Source organism: Petaurus breviceps, unplaced genomic scaffold (genome assembly GCF_028583685.1).
Source record: "Petaurus breviceps papuanus isolate PSGF00001 unplaced genomic scaffold, PetGlider_PUasm1.0 90845, whole genome shotgun sequence".
Classification (NCBI taxonomy): domain Eukaryota; kingdom Metazoa; phylum Chordata; class Mammalia; order Diprotodontia; family Petauridae; genus Petaurus; species Petaurus breviceps.
Window position 1 is genome coordinate 3,653,842 of NW_027187359.1, and position 24,198 is coordinate 3,678,039.

Here is a 24,198-nt window from a genome sequence, read left to right on the forward strand (position 1 = left end):
CGAATCCAGGCTCAGATACTTAGCACCATACCCAGAAATAACTGGCCGTGTAACCTTGAGCAAGTTACTTAACCCCAATTGCTTAAAAAAAAAACCCAAATGGGGTCACAAAGAGTCGGACACAACTGAAAATGACTAAAAACCAACAAAAATGTATATGTCTATATATACATACACACACACAACAGACACACAACTATATATATATATATATATATATATACTTATACACACACATATATATCCATATATTTGTGTCTATATACATCTCTATGTCTATGTCTATGTCTATCTCTATATCTGTCTATCCCCTATGCAATTACCTGGGAACATGTTGTATCCCACTAGTAGAATATAAGCTCCTTGAGGCAGGGACTGTCTCACTTTTACATTTTTATGCCCGAGTAGTGCAGTGCCTGGGATATTATAGGTACTTAGTGCATGTTTGTTGTTGATTGATTGATTGCAGGCAAATCACTTTATTTCTGTGGGCCTCTGTTTCTTCATCTGTAGATGACTGGGTTGAAAGGCAAAACTTACAAACAAAACTTACAAAACAGACCAACAAAACCTATGTCGGGATGTTCAGAAGTGGCATGGGCTGCCTCAGGAGCCTCCTTTTCACTGAAGGTCTTCAAACAGAGACTGGATGCCCACTTATCAGGTGTACTGCAGAAGGCCCTTCTTCAGATGTGGGTTGGACTAGGTAGCAGCTGTGATCTCTTTCAGCCCTCATATTCTGTGATTTTGTGGGTTGGTGACCTTTAAATTCCCTTTCAGCTCTGATTTACGATTTTATGACTCTGCCCAAAGTCTCCCCTGTGGGTTTTCAGTTACCACCGCATCTTACAAGAATTCATGCTCTGGTGGTCATGGGAAGTGGGAGTGTGTATGGGAGAAGGAGGTTGTGCCAGTCTGTCAGAGCTCACCGATTCAAAAGACATTAATGAACATGAAAGTTTTTTGAGACATATGAGCTGTACAAGCTGTAACTCAATAGTCCAATGGGCTTATGATCTCATTGATTCTGACACCCCCTTCCAGGGGGCAGATCACAACCTATCTGTGCCTGCCCATGTCATTTGACCTTTGTCCCTGCCCTCCCATTAGATGACCAGGGGAGGTCTGCCCAAAATGCTGGAAACCTTCCTCTCACTCTCTCGGCAAAGACAACAAGGTACATCGAGGCTATCCATACCTCCTTCACCCTTGTTTTGGATACAGCTCATATTTTTTAATTCAGTCATTTTATAATGACTCTTTTTTTAAACTTTACTAATACTTTGTATTTCCTGGTTTGCAAGATGTTGTCACCTGCTCAAATTTATCAGACATCCCTCCATTGTGCCTTGAGTGATTCGCAGAATAATGGTGATTTTTGGCTTTAATCCTTGGTATGCAATCCAGGAAACAAATGACGCAAGTCATAAGGCCCAGCTACTCCTTTTTTCCCCCCTCCTCACCCCCTAAAAAGTATTTCTCTCCTGCAGGAATTACGGGAAGACCATTTATGTTAGAGTAGGCCTTCCTTCGGCTTGTTGTTTGGACTAGAGAGCCACCAAGATCTCTCAAATATATATTTCAGCTCTCAAAATCGGTGATTCTGTGAATGCATTGCATTTTCATTTGGATAAATCAAAGTAAACTGGATTGTGTACAAACAACTCTTAAAATGAACATCCCTAATGTACTTGGTGGGAATGTGTGAATATTTATTTGTTGGGAAGTTTAAGTTATTTCAAAACAAAAGATATCCATTAAAAAAAAAAAGCTTCAAAAAGGGGTGGCTAGGTGGCTCAGTGAATAGAGCACTGGTCCTGGAGTCAGGAGGACCTGAGTTCAAATTTGACCTCAGTCACTTAATACAAAACTAGCTGTGTGACCTTGGGCAAGTCACTTAACCCCAGTGGCCCTACTTTCCCCCCTCCAAAAAGCAAAAACAAAAAAACCCCAAACTTTAAAAAAGTGAACTTCCTTGAATATGTTTGTGGGAGGGACATGCATATGTATGGGATAGGCAGCAGGGTGATGGGGGTAGGGCAGACAGAAAGGAAAGCCACTATTTTTAATAACTTGGTAACACCATTTGTTAAGGTCCTCCTCAGATGCCTCAGGGTGGAAGAGAGGTGCCCACAGAGCCTTAAGGAACTTAAAGACAATGGAAGTGAAGCATAAGCTCAGGTAGGTCTTGGCAAGTTGCAAAGGCTTCCTTCCACTCTTCTCCTTATGATGGATGATTGACTGGTGGTCTTAGGCTTAGGCCAACTAAATTCAGAGAGGTTCCTTACATTGGGAGCATGATGATTCTGAGGGCGACAGGTAGCGGGGGAGGACATAAACTCTTAAAGGCTTTCTAAGAAATCTTAGGGAGCCAAGGCAACTGGGCAGTATAGCGGATTAAGTTCCAGGTTTAAAAATAGGAAGATCCGAATTCAAATCCAGACTCAGACACTCACTAGCTACATAACCCTGAGCAAGTCACTTAACCTTTGTGTCAGTTTCCTCATCTATATAATGGGGATAATAATAGAACATACCTCCCAGGTTTGTTATGAGGATTAAATGATATAATAATTGTAAAGTGTCTGGCATATAGTGAGTGCTATATAAATGTTGGTTTTTATTATTATTATTATCATCTGGGCTGGTAGAATCTATGCCCCACACTTACACACTGGTGGAATGATAATAGATGAAATTTCTATAACCTGACATTTCTATGGAATAATAATGGGTGACATTTTCCCTTTTATGTAGATTATCTTATTTGATTCTCATAATAACTCTAGGAGTTACATACTATTATTATCCTTATGTGAGAGATGAAGAAACTGAGGCTCAGAAAGTTAAGTGACTTGCCCAGGGTCCTCCAGCTAGTGAATGTCTGAATTCAGATTTCTTTTTTCTTTTTTTTGCTTTTTTTTGGAGGGGGGAATGCAGGGCAATTGGGGTTAAGTGACTTGCCCAAGGTCACATGGCTAGTGTGTCAAGTGTCTGAGGCCGCATTTGAACTCAGTTCCTTCTGCCTCCAGGGCCGGTGCTCTATTCACTGCACCACCTAGCCGCCCCTGAATTCAGATTTCTTAACTCTAAATCCAGCACTCTGTCCATGACTATACTGACTCTGGAGGCCGTGGTGTATGGAGTGTTGCAGGTAGGAAGGATACCATTGTCTGACTTCCCGTCTAATCCCACCCAAGAAACCTCACTCCCTCTCATCGTGCGTTACAGAATTACTGAAGGACTGTTAATGATTCTGTATTATCTCCTCTAAAAATTCTTGGCTTTATATGAGAATTCAATAAAGGTGGATCCATTTTGGATCAAACCCAAGATGCCATATTTGCTACAGTTCTAAGATTTTTTTTTTTGCTTTTATTAAAAAAATTTTTGGAGGTGGGAAGGCTGGGCAGTTGGGATTAAGTGACTTGCCCAAGGTCACATGGCTAGTAAGTGTTAAGTGTCTGAGGCCAGATTTGAACTCAGGTCCTCCTGACTCCAGGGCTGGTGTTCTATTCACTTCATCACCTAGCTGCCTCTATAATTTGCTTTGTATATATTTCTTTGCATGTTGTCTCCCCCTATTAGATTGTAAGCTTCTTGAGAGCAGGAGCTGCTTCTGTCTCCTCTTGTATCCCTACCACTTGGTACAGTGTCTGGCATATAGTAGACATTTAATAAATATTGATTGATTGGGAATGTGGTGAAGAGTAGTAATATGGGGCCAGGGTTTAGGAAAGTTCTCATGTAGGAAGGAGCATTGAGCTAAGTTTTTTAGGGAACTAGAGATTCTACAAAGTGCAAGTGAGAAGGGAGAGCATTCCAGGAATAGGGGACAGTCACCCTAAGGACACGTAGACAGGAGATGGAATGTTGGGAATAGCAGACAGACCAACTGGGTAGGAATATAGAAGGTGTAAGGGGGACTAATGTCTAGTCAGTTTGGAAAAACAGGTTGGAGCCAGATCATGAGAGGCTTTAAATGTCAAATGGAGTGGTTTGTATTTTATGCCAGAGGAGAGCCTCCTAACTGGTTTCTCTAAACCTAGTTTCTCCATTTCCATATGAACATGTTGCAGTTGTTGTATTGCTACTATATAGGGATATATTCAAATGGTTTGGACTAATGGACCCTCAAAATAGATGGCAGGCATGTGAAAAAGGAAAGTAACCTTTTGGGGCTAGGATATTTCTAGCTGGAGCCGGGATACCCTGAAATGTCCTCAGATGGCCCAGTGGGGATACAGCCCAGCTGCCAGATGAATCTTCCCTAAACTTTAAGGTCTTGGAGACTATGCCAGCAAAACACAAATTCTGGCAGACCCAGCAACAGATTATGTTTCTTCTGTTGTCTGAGCATCAGCTTTGCTAAGTTTGAAGAAACTTGTCCATAGAGGGTTGCCCACTGGGGACAGATTTTTTGACCAGAGAAACTTGGGATGGTCATTAACCAAGGGGTGCGTGTGTGTGTGTGCACATGCACGTGCTTGAGTGTATATGTGTGTATGTGTATGTATGTTTATGTGTGTGTATGTATGTGTATTTGTGGGGGATATATTCTATGCTGAAGGAGAGATTGCCCATCCAGAGAAACATATGTACCTTTTGCTGCAGAAGATCTGAACTCCTCTGCCTTGCCTTTAAGCTCTATAATCTGTCTCCATCTTATCTCTCCAATTGTTATTTCCCATTACTCCCCAACATACATCCTCTGATTCTGTCTAGTGCCATATTTTGCAATTAAACTAAACCTCCAGGGATCCCAAAGTGTGATTCTTCTCCCCTGATAGCTACATTCCAGTTATACCCCATCACCTCTATCTTGATACACCTTTTACACCAGTGACAAAAATTTGAAGGTACCTTGGCTTCATAGCCTCAGTTCAGTTTAGTCTAGGACAGGAGTTCTTTCTTTTTTTTTCTTTAAGGCAATTGGGGTTAAGTGACTTGCCCAGGATCATACAGCTAGTAAGTATCTGAGGCTGGATTTGAACTCAGGTCCTTCTGACTCCAGGGCCAGTGCTGTATCCACTGCACCACATAACTACTCCTAGGACAGGAGTTCTTAACTTGGTGTGTGTATGATGGATCCCTTTGGCAGTCTGATAAAGCCTATGGACCACTTCTGAGAATAATGCTTTTAATTAATTGAAGGAAATACTGAAGTTCAGTTAGAGTTTAGTGAAAATAAAGATAAAACTTTTTTTATCCCATCCAAAGACTTCCTCTGAATGCCCCAGGTTAAGAAGACCTTGTTTAGGGGCTTTGGGAGAATGGATCACAGGAGCCAAGGAGAAGAAGGGAGCCAAGGTGGTAGAACAGAGTGAGAAGGAAAAGGAAGAATCAGAACTGTAGCATAGTGGATGGAGATGTGGAGCGGGAACCAAGCGGGACTGGGTTTGAATCCCACCTTGGACAGTTACTGGCTTAGAGACCCTCCACAAGTCACTTCTCTGGGGCCTCAGTTTCCTCATCTGTAAAATGAGGAGGTTGGCTTTGTGATGTCCAAGTCCCTGCCAGATCCAAGTCTATGAATCTATGATTCTACGATCTTAGGTAGTAGAAGCTTTGTGGACCAGTGACAAATTCCCACGAAGTAGTAGCTGGAAAATACTGACCTCACGGGTTGTATTATGATCCCACAGCCATTCCAGCTTCATCTCATCTCCCCTCTGTGTCTGTACAAATGGTGCTATGCTAGGCTCGAGTGCCTTCCCTCCCTTCTTTCCTTCCTCCTCCTATTATTTATTTCATCTCTTTCATCTCTTCACTTTTCCTCTGTGTGATCAGTCAACTGACCTATCAACAAGCATTTATTAAGCACCTACTATGCGCCAGGCAAGGCTAAGTCCTGAAATATAAAGCAGGAGCAAAAACAATCCCTGTCCTCCAGGAGCTCAGTTCTAAAGGGGGAAAGACAGTATCTATAAATCCATACAAACGAGATAAACTACAGTTATCCCTTCTGTATTGAGGGCATGAGGAGTGGGAACCCCCTCCATCTGGAAAATCCATGTAAAATTTTTTGGCCCTCCCTTTGAATCAGAGAAGTCTGAATTATTATGATATTAAAAGATAAAATGCAGATATTATACAATATCATAAATATTTTAATGCATTTCTGAGTTTCTAAACCTTTTCTGTGTTGTCTGTTGACCTTCACATGTCATCTACATCTTCCACAAAACTCTCCTCAAATTTAAAATTCTCAATTAATTTCTTTCTTTTTTTGCCTTTTTTGGAGGGGGGAAGACAGGGCAATTGGAGTTAAGTGACTTGCCTAAGGTCACACAGCTAGTAAGTGTTAAATGTCTGAGGCTGGATTTGAACTCAGGTCCTTCTGCCTCCAGGGCTGGTGCTCTATTCACTGCACCACCTAGCTGCCCCCTGTCATTGAATTTCTTATGCTTACCTGACATATGTCAAAACTGGAATAGGGAAAGTCTCAATGCGGGAGGGATAACTGCAGATGGAAGGCAACTTTAGAAAGAATGGTACTGACACCTGGGCATCCCAGGAAAGTCCTTCTGGAGGAAGTGACATGTAAGCTGAGGAAGCCAGTCTTTTCTCCCCTACTTGACTGTAAGCTCCATGAGGGCAGGACTTTTTTTTTTCTCTTTCTTTTTAATGCCCCTCATGTACCCAGCAACCTTGGTTAAATGACTTTACCTTTTCTGAGTGTCAGAATACAGAATTATCTCCCAGGGCTGAACTCTAGGGCTATGTAAGAAATATTGGAGTGAGGGGGCAATAGCTATTTCCCTCATCACTTGTCCTACCAGACCTCATCCTTGCCTCACTCCAGACGCACTAACACTCAACTATGAAACTCCTGGCTAATGTTCAGAACCAGAATTGGTAAGGAAAACATTTTCTACCCCCTTTTCATAAGAAGGAAACTGGGGGTTACTATCCAGAATTGTTAAATATTAAAGGGCACTATTAACCTTACATTTAATTCTAGTCTCTGTACCAGACCAAGAGTTCACCTTTCCTACCTCGTTCTACTTCTTCCTAGAAGTCATTACCATTAAAAAAAACCTACTCATGAACAAGATGAGATCAGACCATTCCATTGGACTAATGGAATAAATAGTTAAAGACTCCTTAATTCAAGAGAATGCATATGGACCAATGGTCAAGGACAGGGTTTCAGAAATGAAATAAAGCTTAAATTTATTTATTCTTTCATTAGGTCCCTCAGAAAGATTCATTAAAAGAAAATTTGTTTAATGGAAAAACCACTGTATGACTCCATTTTAAAATGTTGTTTTGTTCAAATATATTTTTAAATGTTCAGAAAAAAAGGCCTGATCCCTTAAAAATGGGGAGCAAGTTTGAAGAGAGGTAAAAGTTCATAAGAATGGTTAGTGGATAATCTTTAGTATTTGATATAAATTGGGGGTTTTATAGCAGCCTGGTTTTAAGAACAAGAAACTGAGTAGGACCACTCAGCAGGAGGAAAATGACCTCCAAAGTGGAAAGAGAAAATCATTCATTTTTACACAGACCCCAAAAGTCACCTAGGTAGCACAGTGAATAGAGAGCCTTGGAATCAGGAGGACCTGAGTTCAAGTGTGATCTCAGATACTTAGTAGCCATGTGACTCTGGACAAGTCCCTTTGCCTGTTTCTCATCTATGTGCTTCAGTTCCTCATCTGTAAAATGAACTGGAGAAGGAAATGACAAACTGCTCTAGTATCTTTGCCAACAAAACCCCAAATGGGGTCACGAAGACATGACTGAAATGACTCAACCACAAAAAAGTCCTAATGTGGTACAGAATGGCTCTGTTGTTTACTAGCTGTGAGACCTTAGGGTTAATTATTTCATCTCAGTTTTCTCTTTAGAAAAATAAAGGGGATGAGTCCTGAGTTCTAATTCTAACTCGACTAATAACTGGTGAGACCTTAGAATAGTCACTTAATCTTTTCTTCTTTTGATATGAAAATTAGAGAAAGCAAACAAATAGACGGATAAAGTGCATATTCCCCTTGAAAATTTAGATAGCGTGAGTCCAGAGCATCAGGGAGTAGTATGAAAAGGCTACAGATGGGAGAAATCCATTTGTAAGAATTTTTGATACTTATGTTGTTGTGATAAGCCCTAAAATGCCAAAGTGATAGCCAAATTCGGAACTTATCATCTACTTTAGAAGTCTTCTAACTCTACAAAAAAGTTCAAGTGTTTTGTCTTATTTATCTCAGACAGGACTATAGCTAGATTAAACAGTGATTGTTAACATTTAAAGATTAGTGTGAAAGCTACTACAGACAGTTCCTATATTTGTATTTCTTTAAACCTTGCTCTGAATCATGTGTATTTTTATTTTTAGTAATTAAAGATGAATTGTTATGATATATTTTACTTAGTAATTTTTTATAGAAAAATATAATTGGCTGGAAAAGTATGTTATATTCCTTATTCCTCTCCTTCCTAGTATTCACACCCTATAGGAAGATTAGTTATGAACCCCAGCAAGTTGCACCTTAGTTTACGCGATTACAGAGATAGCAGCATCTAAGAAGAAGAGATAGTCTCTGAAGGGTTAGTCTTAAGGACTCAAATCTAGGAAATTATATTAACTGTTAGAAATTTTAAAGGGCACTTTTGGATGATCTGGTTGTCCAGGTGCTGAGGCCAATGCCCCAGTGATGTATTATCCAATTGAAGTAATAATGTAGGACAGAAACAAAGGTGGGTATTCTTTAACACCACAGCTTCAGAACTGGAAGGGGCCATCTAATCCAATACCTTTTTCATTTTACAGGTGAGGAAATTGGGCTAAGATGATTTGCCTAAGGTCACACAAATCTAGGGCTCTTTTTGATATACTATACTTCTTTGTTTCTAGTCCAGAAGAGCAAGATAGAGAATTTGAGTGTCTTGGTGTTTCTGTATGTTCTAAATATTTGTAATGAGATTGATTTAGTTCTCTAAAGGTAGGAGATAGCCTGAAGCTTTTAACCAAGAAGTTTCCTGCTAACTCAGCCCTAGACAGAACCATAGATTTGAAGCTAAAAGATACCTTGTCATCAAATTCAGCCCTTCATTTTCCACGAGACACTCAGGACCATAGAGGGTAAGTGATTTGTTCAGAGTCTCCAAGCTAATAAGTGTTTGAGGCAGGGTTCAAACCCAGGTTTTCCTGACTCCAGTTCCAGTCCTAAACTCCTGGTGACCAAAGGTTGTGGTCTTAGATCATTCTCTGGTCTCTCTTGGGCTATCTATTCCCATAAGGGGCAAAGTCAAGGAATTATAACTTTAGTTTTCTGTAGCTTCAAGGAACATATTTGTATAGTTATCTTTTGTTTAAGTTAACAGTGTGGGTTTTCTAAATAGCTGTTTGTCTAAAAAGATATAAAAAGTTTTCAGTCTATTGGTAGTCAACACTATAATTTCAGTTGGGAGATAGCTATAGTTAAGGTTAGAAAATGCTGCAATTAAGATTGCAAAATGATTTTCATTAGTCCCAGTCTGTCAGCCCCAGTCCTCACTTGTAACTTCCCTCTGAACTTTTGTGTGTGTTTGTGCATATGAGTACTTGCATGAGTACATTGAGGTGTATACGTCAGAGTCCATTAATCTGCCCTTCTTTCTACCTTGGTGAATCTCAGCCTGCCAGCTGACATTTCTTGCTCCACTTCTCATTACACCCTGGCCTCCCTTGTTCCTGCTTCTGACCTATGCTTCCATTCTGACCCCAGTGCTTCCATCGACACAGGTTCCTCTGGCCACTGATGTCTCAGCCTTATTTCCTCCACCCAATGCTTCATACCCCTTTCACTCTCATCAACTATCTTACCCCTGTTTTGTTCCTTTCATCTTTTTGGGATCCTTGGTAGCTCACTTAGTCATTTTGGTTCACTGGAAGGAATGCAGGATCTGAAATCAGAGGACCTGGGATGGTATCAAATCTTGGCTTTGCCATGTTCTAGGGCAGCTACGTGTCTCAGTGGACAGAGTGCCAACCCTGGAGTCAGGAAGACTCATCTTCATGAATCCAGCCTTAGATGCTTACTAGCTATGTGGCACTTAACTAGCTGTTAACCCTGTTTGCCTCAGTTTCCTCATCTGTAAAATGAACTGGAGAAGGAAATGACAAACCCATTGTCAAGAAAACTCCAAATAGGGTCACAGAGAGTCAGATAGGACTGAAAACGACTGAACAACAACAAAGGGATGGAGACGTAGGCACTTCACTCCAAGTTTTCTCCTCTGTAAAATGCAGGGTTTGGGATCTGAGTTCTAATCTTGACTTTAGTACTTATTACTTGTTAGGTCTTACACTAGTCACCTAACCTTTTTTTTGCCCCAGCTTCCACATCTGTAAAATGAGAGTTTCAGAATAGATGATTCTCAAGTCTCCTTCCAGGTCTAAATCTATGAGCCTGTGACCCTAAGTTCTGAGCCACAGTTTCTACATTTGTAAAATGGGAATTATAATAACCTCTCCTTTGCCTAATACGGTGGGGGGTCAAGTAAAATGGTAGATATGAATGTACTTTGTAAACTGTGAAACCTCCATATAAATAGAAGGGATGATTTTTCATGAGACTGTCTTGTCTCCCTTTTTCTCTCTTCCTATTCTTTATTGGCTGGAATAAATTAGAGAACAATTCCAGACAGCAGAGAGCTAAAGTGAATATAATCAAGTGCTAAAAATATATGGTATTGATAATAAGTACTCCGAGCCACCAGGGCCAGCCCTAAGCCATTCTTCTACCACCCAGGGCAACTGCCTGTTCTTGGCTGAGAGCTGCCAAATTAGAGACACTCCCTAGCCTCTCTCTTAGACTCACAGATTTCTAATTAAAAACAAATCAATTCTGAGTAAAAGAACAACTCTTTTTCTCATAGACTCAAAGATCCCCAGAATTGTAAGTACCTTAAAGAGCATGTAATCCAACCCCCTCCCCCATTTAACCCATGGGAAAACTGAGTCCCAGAGCAAAGGAAAGAGACTTACCCAAGGCCTTACAAATAATAAATGTGAAAAAAATAAATGTTGAAGGTGCGGTTTGAACTCAAGTCCTCAGATTCCAGTCATGGCTCTTTCCACTGTAATACTCTGCCTTTCCATTATAGAAGACCTGGATCTGAATCTTGGCTCTGCCACTTACTACCTGTGTTACTTTTAGCAAATCACTTGAATCTCAGTTTTACCTTCTGTAAAAAGGCAGAGCTTGGACTATGTGGTCTCTGAGGTCTATTCCATCCCTAAGGCTTTGATCCTAAGGAAAGTGTCATTTTCAAAGAACATTGCTTGGCTACCTTAAACATCTTTGCTGCAGCCTCTGGTCCCTTGCAAACACTGGAGGTCTGCAGTCCAGAACTGGAGCTTTCCAAGGGAGGCCCATAGTCCTTCTAGGCAGGCATGGGGCCAACTCATGAGGCCAGTAGCAGAATTTAATCACTCCACAGCCAGCCTGCATGAAGTAGATTTTCCTTGGGATTATGTCACTTTCTCTTGCCTCCCTTCAGCCCATTTCTTTGCTCTAGGGAGATGTATTTATGACATAAGATGGGGGTCATGGAATGTTACCCACCCCCTCCAAGAGATGGGTGTTGGGAAGCACCTCTTCATGCATGGGAGAGTAGCAGGGTGTGAACCTAGCCATCAGCATTCATGACAGCTAAGTCTATAGGGCCCCTATGATCAGAGGAGTGTCTTATAGGGTCCTTTGGAGGCAGCAGCCTGGGCCTTTGTCCACAGAACCACCCAATGCCACTTCCTCTGGGACCTTTGGCCCGAGGTCCTGAGGGAATTAGGGGTCAGAACTTTAAAATAGTAATCTTGGCTTCTCATGCCATGTCCCACTCCCAAAAGGGCCTCTTGGTAGCAAGTAATGGCTCTGACCTGCAGGCAGGAAGCCATGGAAAGAGATTCTGACCCAGACCTATAGCTGTGGAGCAAGAGAACTGTGTTTTGAGGGTGTGGGGGGTATGGGAAGGGAACCTTCAGATGTGCCCTGATCTGCGCCAGCTGTGGATTTTCATGGAAAGATATGGCGTATGTGGGCGGCCAGGGCTGGTGAGGCAGGAAAGAGGGGAACAGCAGGTTGGAAGGGACTTGCCTTGGCAGAGTTGTGCTAGGCAATCTGCCCAGGAGTAGAGTGTTCTGTTATTAGTGTGTATGTGTGTGTGTGCGTGTGTGTGCATGTGCATGTTTTCTTCAAGAACATAGAATCTCAGAGCTGGAAAGGGCCTTAGAGACCAACCCCCTCATTTTACAGATGAGGAATCTTATGCATGTGGTTTTTCCCTTCTCTCAGCCCTCTTCTTAAAAAAAAATCCATAACTTGACACTATTTGGTTTGAGAGGAGTGGGGGGATGGGGACACAGGAAAGTCTTGCCAAAAAATGTGAATCTCAGAGGATCAGCTGAGGATTTGGTGGTGCCATTTCCAGAAAGCTTACAAAATCCAGGGTTTCCTTTCAGAGAAGATCCAGCCTGGAAGGGACCCCTAATCTCCCCCTCCCTCCTTCCCAGCCTTGTTGTTTACCATGTGAAAGAAATAAAAACAACTACCAAAATCCTATCATCTGACTGTACATATTGTGGAGGTCACTAGTGTTAGAAAGCAGCTCAGATGTTTAGTGTCTATAGCCTTGAAAAAGACTGTGTTCTGTGCTGTCACCTTTCCTACCCCAGGTAATATTGTCAGAAGGATATTAGTTTAACTCAGATCCCCTATAGAATACAGATAGTTTCTCTACTTTTCTCAAGAACATGAGTGCTTAACCTATTTAAATGTCATAGACCCCTTTGGCAGCTTATAAATCCTATGGACCTCTTAACAGAATAGTGTTTTTAATGCATAAAATAAAATACTTAGTATTATACACTTATCAAAATCATTAAAAAAAAGTTAATGGACCCAAGGTTAAGTACCTTTGCATTTCAAGGCTGTGGGGACAGCAGGGCCCCACCAGGAATGCTATGGCCTTGGGTCTCCAGAAGTAATAATAATTCTTGTTTCTATAGCCCTTTATAGTTATAAAACACAGAGGGACAGTAGGAAGAGTTTTAGATTTGGTGTAAAGGGACCTGGATCAGAACCCCTGCTTTGACCCTTTACTAAGAAGATTATCCATAGCTCCACTTAGTTATGGACAGAGACCCCTGCTATGCTTGAACTGATGAAAGACTGTGATTAACAGAAGTAAAGTCGTTGGGCAAGTCATTTCACTTTTGTGGGCTAAAGTTTCTTCCTTTGTAAAACAAGAGGGTTAAATCAGGTGATCCTTAAGTTTTCTCCTTGTTCTAAGATCAAATTGTGCTCTCAGGTCTATCAGTCATGGGATCTGAGAATTAGAACCTGAAGGAATTTTAGAGGGCCTCTTAGATTTGATTAGACCTGGTCCCTTTGGTCCTAGAGCATGAAACAAGGGTCAGTTAATTAATCAATAAGTATTTATTAAGCTCCTATCTTGTGCCAAAGTGTTCACTACCAATGGATACAAAGACCCAAAAAATGGGTGTAATTTGCAAAGAATCACATTTAGGTTTGATGTCAAGAAATCTTCCTAATAATTAAAGCTAACCCAGAGTAGACTGGGTCACCCAAAGGGGCGATGGGTTTGTTGTTCTTCAAGAGCCTGGCTGACCATTTTTTGGGTAGGTTATAGTGGGGGTTCCTTTCCAGTATGGGGTGGATTAGACGGCCACAGAGATGCCTCCCAAGTTTCAGAACTGTGGTTCTGTCAATTAGTCCAACTGTCTCATTTTACAGATGAGGATACTGAGGTATAGGAAATTTGTAAGTATTATGTCACTAGATTAAAATAATAGCTCTTCACCGTTTTCCAGATGAAGAAAGAAGCTTAGAAAGGTTATAGGAATATAGATTTAGAGCTAGGAGATACCTCATAAGCCACCTGGTCCAATTCCCTTATTTAGTAGACAAGGAAACTAAGGTAAAGTAAATCATCCAGAGGCTAACTTTCGTGTCTTCTAACTCCAAGTCTGGGGCTCTTTCCACAATATTTCACATTTCACATAAAAAACATAAATCATTAGAGCATAGGCATCCCCAAATGGTCAGTGACCCAATGTGCTTAGTGCCCTGAGGGATGATAGGATTGTAGACTGAGAGTGGAAAAGAACCTTAGAGGCCATCTGGTTTAACCTCCTCATTTTACTGAGGAAGTGAAGTAAGGCCCAGGGACACTTAGCCCAAGATCATACGAATAATAAGCATCAGAGCTGAAATTTGAACTGAGGTCCTCTGAGGTCCTCTGACTTCAGACAGGCCCTCATCTACTAGGGTTGTTTTGTAGTGCATATCTCTAATGCTTTTCCTGAGAACACACTAGGAAAGAGGTGAAGCCAAGCATGGTGGCCCACATCTGTAATCCCTGCTACCTGGGGAGGATGTCTTTGTTGTTCAGCTGTTTCAGTCATGTCTGATTCTTCATGACCCCGTTTGGGATTTTCTTGGCAGATACTGAAGTGGTTTGACATCTCCTTCTCCAGCTCATTTTCCAGATGAGAAATCTGAGACCAACAAGGTTAACTTACTTAGGGTCATACAGCTAGTAAGTGTCTGAGGCCACATTTGAACTCAGGAAGATATCTTCCTTACTCTAGCCCCAGCACTCTATTCACTGTGCCACTAAGCTGTCTAGGATAAGGCTGGGGGATCACTGAAATTCAGGGGTTCTGAGTTATAGTAGGGCTGAAGTTGATCCAGTATCAGTAGTAATGGCACTAATATGGTAAGTCTCTGGGGACAGTGACGACAGGCTGTCTAAGGAGGGACAAACTAGCCCAGGTGGGAAAAACAGAGCAGGTCACTACTTCTGTATCAAAACTCTGAGGTACCATTTCATACATATCAGAAAGGACAAATTATGGAGGGGGTGAGGGAAAATAGGTACACTAATAACCAGTTGGTGGAGTTGTGAACAAGTCCAATCATTCTGGAGAATGATTTTGAATAATGCCCAAAGGGTTGCATGTATTTTGTTTCAACAATACCACCTCTAGGTCTATACCTCAAAGGGATCAAAGAAAAAGGAGAAGGGCTTATACATAAAAAAAATGTTATAGCAGTTCTTTTTGTGGTGGCAAAGAACCGGACAGTGAGGGGATGCTCATAAGCTGGGGAATGGCTGAATAATTGTGACAAAAGATTGTGATGGAATACTCTTGTGCTATAAAAAGTGACAGAGAAAAAAAAATCACAAAACCTAAATGAACTGATGCAAAGTAAAGTAAGAAGAACCTGAAATCATTGTGCATAGTAACAGCAATATTGTAGAGGGTCAACTGTAAAAGACTTGGCAACTCTTATCAATACACGATCCAAGAAAACTCCAAAGGACTCGTGATGAAACATGCTACTCACTTCCAGAGAGAGAACTGGTAAACTCTGAGTGCAAACTGAAATATAATTTTCTCTCTCTTTTTATTTATTTTTTCTTCCTTCCCTCCCTCCCTCCCTTCCTCCTTCCTTCCTCCCTCCCTCCCTTCCTTCCTTCCTTCCTTCCTTCCTTCCTTCCTTCCTTCCTTCCTTCCTTCCTTCCTTCCTTCCTTCCTTCCTTCCTTCCTTCCTTCTTTCTTCCCTCCCTCCTCCCTTCTCTTTCTCTCTCTCTCTCCCCCCTTGATATGTCTAATATAGAAATGTTTTGCATTATTTCACATGTATAATTGATATCAATTTGCTTGCCTTCTCAATGGATGGGGGAGGGAGAGAATTTGGAACTCAAAATTAAAAAAAAATTTGTCAAAAATAAATACAAAATTGAAAAATATTTTTGTAAAAATAAACAAACAATACTCCCCCCCCTCAAAATCCCCAAACCTTCTGTACTGATCAATGTTGGGTTTGGGTTGGTGAGTGGCTGCTACACTTTTAGCCCAGGTGACTTAGGCAAATCCAGGCTCAAAAAGAATAACAAACAAAGAAACAGAAAACCAAGAAACAGTTGAGCTAATCTCAAGTCAAAGCTGTAACTAGAGGCTTTTGTGACTGGGCACCACAAGCCACATTCAAGGTAAGTTTCATGAAACTCACCCTCATTCAACTTAAACTTACCCTCAATCAACTTTTTAAACCAGGACACTGATGACCCTGGTCAGTGGAGACACTTAGACACTTTGAGGTTGTTGCTGCCTGGAGGAAGGGGTACTGTTTCTGGCAGAGGTGTAGAGTGGGGGAATAACTGAGGAGGAGTTCACCTGGAAAGCTGGTCACCTGGTAACGTCCTATTTTCACTAATTCTTCTTGCTAACAGGGGTGCTAACTTACATTCCTTCTTTCCATTTTCTACCCATAAATTTAGCACCTTGGTACAAAATCCACATTGCCCTGCCCCATTTGTTAAAGCTCTGTCTCCAGTTATCCATTGTATGACTGCAAAAAGAGTTCCATAGCATCTCTGATATCTGACAGTGGTAGTGCCAAAGCCTCCTACCAAACTCCAGAGTTCTACTCTTAAGGAAGACTTTTTACACTTGTTAATGGAGAGGAGGTGATTCAACTGAATTCAATTCAATTCAACAGTCATTTGTTGAAGAACTTACTGTGTGATAGGAGAGGTAGGACTTGGGTTTGATTACAGTAGTCAATGAAGCATGCTTGGCCAAGTGAGAAATATCTTAGTAGGTGTCTCTCCTAATAGAATGTAAGTTCCTGAAGGGAAAGGCTGATTCCCTTCTGTGTTTGTATCCCCTAGCAGGAGTGCCTGGTACATAATCTTTGCTTAATAAAGGCATGTTGATTGATTCTACTAAAGGTTCAAAATGTTATTTCTGGAACTTTCTCCCCCTCCTCCTCATTACTTCACAACCACACCATTCTGCAAAATGGTACAATAGGAAAAGTGCCAGATTTAGAGTCAGATGGCTGACTTCAAACCCTAGCTCTGATATTTACTCTATGTTTGAGTCACTTCATTGTTTTATTCCTCAGTTTCCCTTTCTATAAAATGAAGGGGTTGTTGGACTTGGTGACCTCCAAGGCCTCTTCTAGCTTTAAACCTAGGGTCTGTGATCCTTAACCTTCCAAACCTGGAATTTCTTTTCTGAGTTACCCCCGTAAAGGGTGAAGGATTAAGGGATTTGGAACTTGAAGAGACCTTAGGACAGAGATATGAAGCATGTGGCCTGTGGGATGCATCCCACAACACTCTCGAGTGGGTCTGAAACATATTAAAATGTAACTGAGAAATATTTAACAAAATAAATAAAAATATAATAGAACATTGATAATGATGACATGTGGTTTTCTAAGTCAATAGGCAGCCTGCAGGGATCCTTATATATGGTTTAGTGACTCCCATTCCTATTTGAATTTAACACCACTGCTTTAAAACATAGACTCATTGGATCATAGATTTAGTGGAAGAATGGACCTTAGTGGTCACTGAGTTCAACATTCTCTCTTTTTTTGTTGCTTTTTTGGAGGGGGGAAGGTAGGGCAATAATTGGAGTTAAGTGACTTGCCCAAGGTCACACAGCTAGTTTTGTGTTAAGTGTCTGAGGCTGGATTTGAACTCAGGTCCTCGTGATTCTAGGGCTGGTGCTCTATTCACTGCACCACCTAGCCACCCCAACATTCTCATTTTTAATGAAGAAACTGGGACCAGAGGAAGTTCAGGGACTTACACAAAGTTACACAGGCTATGGCAGAATTGGAATTGCAACCCATTCCTCTGACTCCAAATTCACCAATCTTTCCACTATTCCCGGATGGCTTAAGTTATGGTTTCCTTTCTTCTTTGGAGCTGGGCTATACTGGTGCAACCTCAGCAGACTGGGGCTTTGTCTTTAAAGGCAAAGGCCTCCATCATTCCCCACCCTATCATTATTTTTATCTTACGATATTTATGCCTAGAATGCTGGCGAGACCCCAAGCCACCCTGACAGGATGTTGGACCTAGGCTTGACACCATCCCAGGCTTGGTGATGTGTGGGCCCAGCAGCCAGGGTAAGGTCCCAATCAGGGCTTTAAGCTCTTTCTCATTCCATCAGGTAATAAATAAGCAATACCTTCCTAAAGATTTGACATGACCCCTGAGATCTGGGTGTCCAGGAAGCTATAGAATGGAATTGACTGGTTGGTATTCCCCACTGTCAAGCCCTGGAAACCTCTGAGACTGAAAACAGTTTTGTTATTCGTGAGGGGAGCCACTTAGAAAGGGTAATGGGAGGTGGAATTTTACACAGATCTAGGGGAGTGCCCTGGACTTTATGAGGTGGGAACTAACTCTGAGTTCCACCCCTTACTATTAATTGGTAAGTCATCAACTCTCTCCAAATCTCAGTCTCCTCATCGGCAAAATAGGGATGGTGCCTTGAAGGGTCCCAAAAGGGGGAAGTGTGGCACAATGGAAGAAAGCGTGATGGGACCTGGTACAGTGCCTGGCACATAGTAGGTGCTTAAAAATGCTTGTTGATTTGACTTGATGACTTTACCTGGGTTTGCATGCTGCGTTTCTGCTTATCACCTTTCTATCTGATCTTAGACAAGTCACTTAATTTCTCTGACCTGAGCTTCTTCACCTGCAAAATATGGGGGTTAGGCTAGGGAATATCTAAGATCCCTTTCACTCCAGATTTATGAGAATTTGTGAGAATTTATGAGAATCTGAGAATATCTTTGTAAATAATACCTCTGGGTGTGCAAAGTTATGATGATAACAAAGAAATATGTCTCAGAATAGCGGGAAGAGTTCTTGGCTCAGCTTTGTTACTAACCCCTCGTGCAACCAGGAACAAGTCACCGAGCATCCAAGGCTTTCCTTATACTTTGTCATGGTCCAATATTCTTCTCTTATTTGAGCTGTCCCCATTGTTGGGCATATGAAAAGCACGTTGTAAAACTTAAGTGCTACATAAATAAAATAGGGAATTAATAAGAGTATACATTTAGTGTTGGAAGGGATTCTAGAGGTCATGTAGCCCAACCTCCTTCATTCTGCAGAGAAGGAAACTGAGGCCCAGAGAAGTTGGCTAGTCTGAAGTCTAGTGGATAATAAGTGGCAGAGCCAGCTTGCACACCAACTACAAATTTGCTGCTTTTTCTACTGCCCCTAGCTGTCAAACGAGGGGATGGGGAGGACTATACCCTAAGGATAAAGGGGAAAAAATTCTTCTTATTTGCATAAAACTCTCCATAGCAACTTCATTTGTGAAGAAAGGAAGAAATGATAGAAAGGAGAAAAAAGAAAAGAAAAAGAGGAAAGGGAGAGGAAGGAAGGAAGGAAGGAGAAAGGAAAGAAAGGAAAAAAGAAGATAGGAAGGATGAAAGGAAGAAAAGAGGGAAAGAAAAATAAAAGAGTAGGCAGAAGAAAAGAGAACAGAAGGGGACAGGGAAGAAAAACTGGACTTTTTACAAAGCTATCTAGCCAAGGTTAATATGTATTTATAAGACAGTGATTATATATTATTATAAATACTATATATATATATATATATATATCTTTTAAAATAAAGAAAAGGAAGAGGCAGGACCAGGTAATTTCTAAGACTTCTGGGAGTGCTAAGACCTCTGTTCCCTGTGACTGCCAAATTCTCCCAACATCTCTCCTCCTCTGCCCACACTTGGGAGATTGGGACATGTAATAGGCCAGTGCTAATTATCACTTATGACCAATGTAAGGGACAAGAAGTAGTGAGAAGAAGAGATATAGCACAGGACAGGACTACACTTGAATCTTGATCCCAACACCAAAAACAGTCCAGAAAACTTCTCCCGACATGCAATCCCTATCGACCTGGGGTGAAGGACTCAGTTCCTCAGTCACCCTGCTTGGCTCTGGCCCTGGCTACTTATTTGTAGAGGACTATGTAGGTGAGAGGAAGAGTAGGTTAGGACAAGGACAGGGGAGACCTGTCGAGAAATTTGAGGCAGTCAGGAGGAAGGTGGGGGGAGCAGCAACAGGGCAGGCAGGGCTAAGGATCTTTGGACCATCATTCTCTTCGTGTCCCCGTCCTACTGGAATTCTTCATCCCAAGGAAGAGGGCAGAGGTGCTGGCCATCCCTTGCAGCCAATTCCTGGGAATCATTGCTGGGGGTAGATGGCAGAGCTGTGCCTCAGACTAGTGATGGCTAAATGCTTTGCACAGTTATGGGGCAGGGGCAGGTGGGACCACTCTCTTTATTAAATCTCACTGCTTGGTTGCAGTTGCTGACACTGGAAGTTAGAGCTCCTCTAGGATTCAAATGATAATCTCTTTAAGCCTTACTTTCCTTATCTGTAAAATGGGTATGGGAGTTGGAGAGATATATGATAGGGATGGATGGACCAGACTGGTCTAACATCTTGACTCTTTGGATGAGAGTAAAAGCAGAAACTTTATCAGAGAAATAACTTCCTGTGAATCTTGGATGCAGGAACTCTTCTGCCCTGGTCACTATCTTCATCATTTCTCTGCCCCACCTTCTTATCTCTCCCCCACCCCGCCATCTGTCTACTTAAGAGCCCTTCTGTCCATCTGTTTATTTAAATGCTCCCTGCCCTGCTCCCTTGCTGCTGCTGTCACAGAATCAGGGATCTCCCAGTGTGGTTAGAATGCAGACGGACACACCTCCCCCGCCCCCTCCTGCCCTGAACTTGAATGTTTCCATCCCAGGACACCAGCAGCAGCCTTTCAGACAAAGCAGCCCATTGTGTTCCCTGTCCCCAGTTTCTCCCAATGGTCACAGGGAAGAAGGTGTTTTTTTTTAGCAGGTCTGACCCCAAAGGGCTCTCCCTAACCCTAGGCCCCATCTTTGCCCAGAACTTACCTTTCATGGTCTCGTTGTTAGTCGGGAGCGAGAGGTGGAAGGTGGTGAAAGGGGCTCTTGGGGAACTTCAGATGCTTCTTGGAATGACCTGGGAGGGGATAGCTTGTGTGGCCCAAGACAGGATGGCAGGTGACTCCCTAGAGGACTATACAAAGCATCTTAGTGCCCCTCTCAACCCAAGAGCTACAGTGAGGAAGGGATTAGCTTTCTGGACTCATCCTTAGCCTCTGGACCTCTCTCAGGGCTCCCTCAAAGGCCTGGGATTTGAGGATTTTAGTTCATGCCCCAGGTTAGAATTGTACCCTGTGGTGACTCCTCCCCACTGGCATTTGCTGCCTACAGCCTGGAACTGACACAGCTGTTCTCTTTAACCATCCCTTCCCACTCACCCAACAGCAAGGAGTCACTCTCTTTCCCACTAGACATCCAAACTCCAAGTGTGTGATCCAGGCTTCCCGTGCCTCTCTCTCCTTCTCCTCCCTCTCCCAGCCTCGTCACTTCTTGGGCCAGAGCCCAGATCAACTTCCTTGGTATTTTTGAAACTGCCGCGGCCAGGACTTCTTTGTGTGGCTGTTTGCTCCCTGTGAACCACCCCCGTGTCGCCCCTGCTCCCCTGCCACCTTCGACAACACCCCCGGAGTTCCCCTTTGGTGGCTCACACCCACCTTGCCCCCAGTGGGAGAAAATGTTAGCAACTCCCTAGGGCGGGGCAGACTGGGATGCTTTCAGCTGACAGGCTCAGGGAAATCTGACATAAAGCTCTTCTGCTTCCCCCAGCCCACTCTCTCTCTGGTCTCCCTCCCCTCCCCTGCTCTCCAGCCCTCCTCCCATCCCCACTCCATAGTAACTCTAATTGCTAGCAAATGTCAGGTCTCTGGCTGTGCTCAGATTCTGTGATTATAGAATCATAGGACCTCAGGGCTGGAAGGGGACTCAGAGGTCATCTAATCCAAGGTTTGTTGGGAGGCTGGAGTTTTCTTTAAGGAGGGAGTGGAACACTTCCTGAAGCTGCTGGGCTAGGAGAGAACTGGAGGGCCCGTTAAAGAGTGTCACTTCCAGGAATAGCGAGGTGATAGCCCCACTCTCCTCTGCCCCATAGGACCTCACCCGCAGTCCCAGATCGAGTTCCATATCCATGTCATGTTGTTGTTACTGTCGTTGTTCTAGAAGAGGCCCAACTGCACCAGGAAGGTGATGTCTTAACTTGCAAGTGAACTGGATTTGAATGAGGCAGAGCTGGACAAGTCGTCAGCCTCACTCTTTTCCTCCAGAGCCACTGGAGTCCAGTGGCAAGACTTCATCTGCCGTATTGCATTGAATTCCATCTCCATCTCCTATAAGGATCATTTGAAAGAATTGGGGACGTTTAGCCCAGAAAAGAGAAGACTCAGCATGATATGATCACTGTGTTCATGTATTTGGAGTGCTATTGCATGGAGGAAGGATTAGATTTGTTGTGTCTGGCCCCAGAGTGAAGAACCAGGAATAATGGGGAGAAGTGGCAAAGAGACCAATTTAAGCATTTAAGTCAGGGGGATCCCTTTCTGTTCTCAGTTCTGTGATTCTGTGAGATATCATTGGTTAAGGTCCCTGCAGTTCTATGGTTCTCTATTATTCCTGAAGGGTCTGCTCTTGGGTAAGCCTAGACATCTGTGGTTCACCCTTTCGCATGGCTCTGCTGATGCCCAATGGCAAACCCACAACTTGTTCAATGAAGAACAGAGGTCCTTCCTAGCATACCCTCAACTGTCTTTTGCCCTATCCTGGTTCAAAAGATAGGTGAGTTCTAACTGGCCTGTATGCTATTCAGTTATTGGCTATGGGGACAAGTGATGGGAGAGGGTCAGTGGGCACGTTTTATGAATGGAATCCATCATCTACATAGAGGGTGTCCTGGTTGAGTAACTGACAGAGGGTGTTGTGAGTGAATTCAGCCAGTGATGCCATTATCTTGCTGATCATCTGATGTGCCTAGGGGTAGTGTGCTGAGTGCCCCATGTATGAATCCTACTTCTGATACTTATTAGCTATAGGACCATGAACAACACCCTTCATTTTGCTCAGTCTTTGTTTTGTAATCTATAAAATGGGAAGAAATAGAACTTAAAATCCTTGAGGTCAGAAACCACTTCACTTTTGTTTTTGTACCCTAGTGCCTAGTTTGGGCCAGTTACACAGAATTTACTTAATAAACATGTGTTTTGTTAAACTGAGTCAGAGGCAGGAATATATCACACGCCAGGCAGTGCTGTGTGAAGGAGACAGATAAGTGGACTTGGAGTCACAAATATCTGACACACACTGGTTTCATGGCCCTTGATTCGAATCTCTGTCATGATCTGGATGATAATGCAGCAAAAGAAACTACAAAGGAGTGCAGCCAAACCCTCTAAAAAACGAGGGCAGGGGTTTTCCTTCTAGATCTAGATGGTGGGTGCTCCCAGATGGACCTGGTCACACTGCTTAACATCTCAGGGTTCCAGGCAGCCCTCTAAGATTGTAAGTTGCAAAACAGCTGCCAATCTGCACTGGTAGACAAGATTTCCTTCTAGGAGGTTCCTCAAGGCAAATGCCAATGAAATAGCTCTAGCCCTCACCATCACCACTGCCATCATTATAACTCCTTTGCTGCCTGCCTCACAGGGTTGTGGTGGGGCTCAAAGTAGATAATATGTGTCAAGAACTTTATAAACCTTAAAATGCTCTATATGTCACTGTAACTATTATTGTTCAATCAGTCATTCTTGGTAGGCAATTGCTAGCTGGGTTTCATTGCCTAGCAATACCAGAAAGTTCTTCCAAAACCAGGAACTAAATTAATACCTTTAAATGAGAAAGAATACCATCTAGGAGGCTGGTAACTGGAAAATGTGGTACAAGACCAGACGGGTGGTCTGGTAGTAGTGTAAGAGAAAGTTCTTGTAAGAACAACAAAGAGCCGTTTTGGTGAGTATGTTGGGGACCACTAAGATGGCCTAGGATGGTTCTTCTGAGTAGAGGAGGGGCTTTAATGAGGTTAAGAGAGTTGTCTGCCCTAGGTCTTTGATGGCTTGGCATTACATTGAAGGTTTTTGCTGGGGGGGGGATGAGTGTCTTGGGGTGTGTACATGTCATAGAACTGCACAAAAACTTCATGATCCAATGGATGAAAGGCCATCAAAAATCCCAGGCCAAGAGTTTCAATATTTTCCAGTATTCCTAGTGTCCTTCCATGGAGTAATTTGTGGACTACAGATGGATATAGTCCTGGACTTTTGGTCAGGAGACCTGAGTTTGAATCCCACATTAGACATTCACTATGTGATGATGGACAAATCATGTAACCTCTCAGTTTCTTCATCTTCAAAAGGAAATAATAATACTTATACTATCTGACTCACAGGGTTGTTAAGAGAAAATATATCCTCCTTGGGAATAGGAATTATTTTATTCTTTGTACTTGAATCCCTCATGCCCTGCA

The 24,198-nt window shown here is 42.5% G+C and overlaps 1 protein-coding gene across 7 annotated transcripts in view; it reads right to left on the minus strand.

The window, feature by feature from the left end:
- SCARA3 (scavenger receptor class A member 3) overlaps window positions 1-21,536 on the minus strand; it is a 65,358-nt gene extending 43,822 nt beyond the window's left edge. For 3 of the 7 annotated variants that reach the window (XM_069071940.1, XM_069071938.1, XM_069071936.1), the window contains exons 1-2: window positions 21,128-21,396; window positions 20,739-20,826 (exon numbers count right to left, since the gene is read on the minus strand). In XM_069071940.1, coding sequence (XP_068928041.1) covers window positions 20,739-20,745 — 7 coding nt within the window. In that variant the 5' untranslated portion in view covers window positions 20,746-20,826; window positions 21,128-21,396. The other 4 variants (XM_069071941.1, XM_069071937.1, XM_069071939.1 and 1 more) reach the window with 3 other exon arrangements.
- Window positions 21,537-24,198: the final 2,662 nt, after the last annotated feature.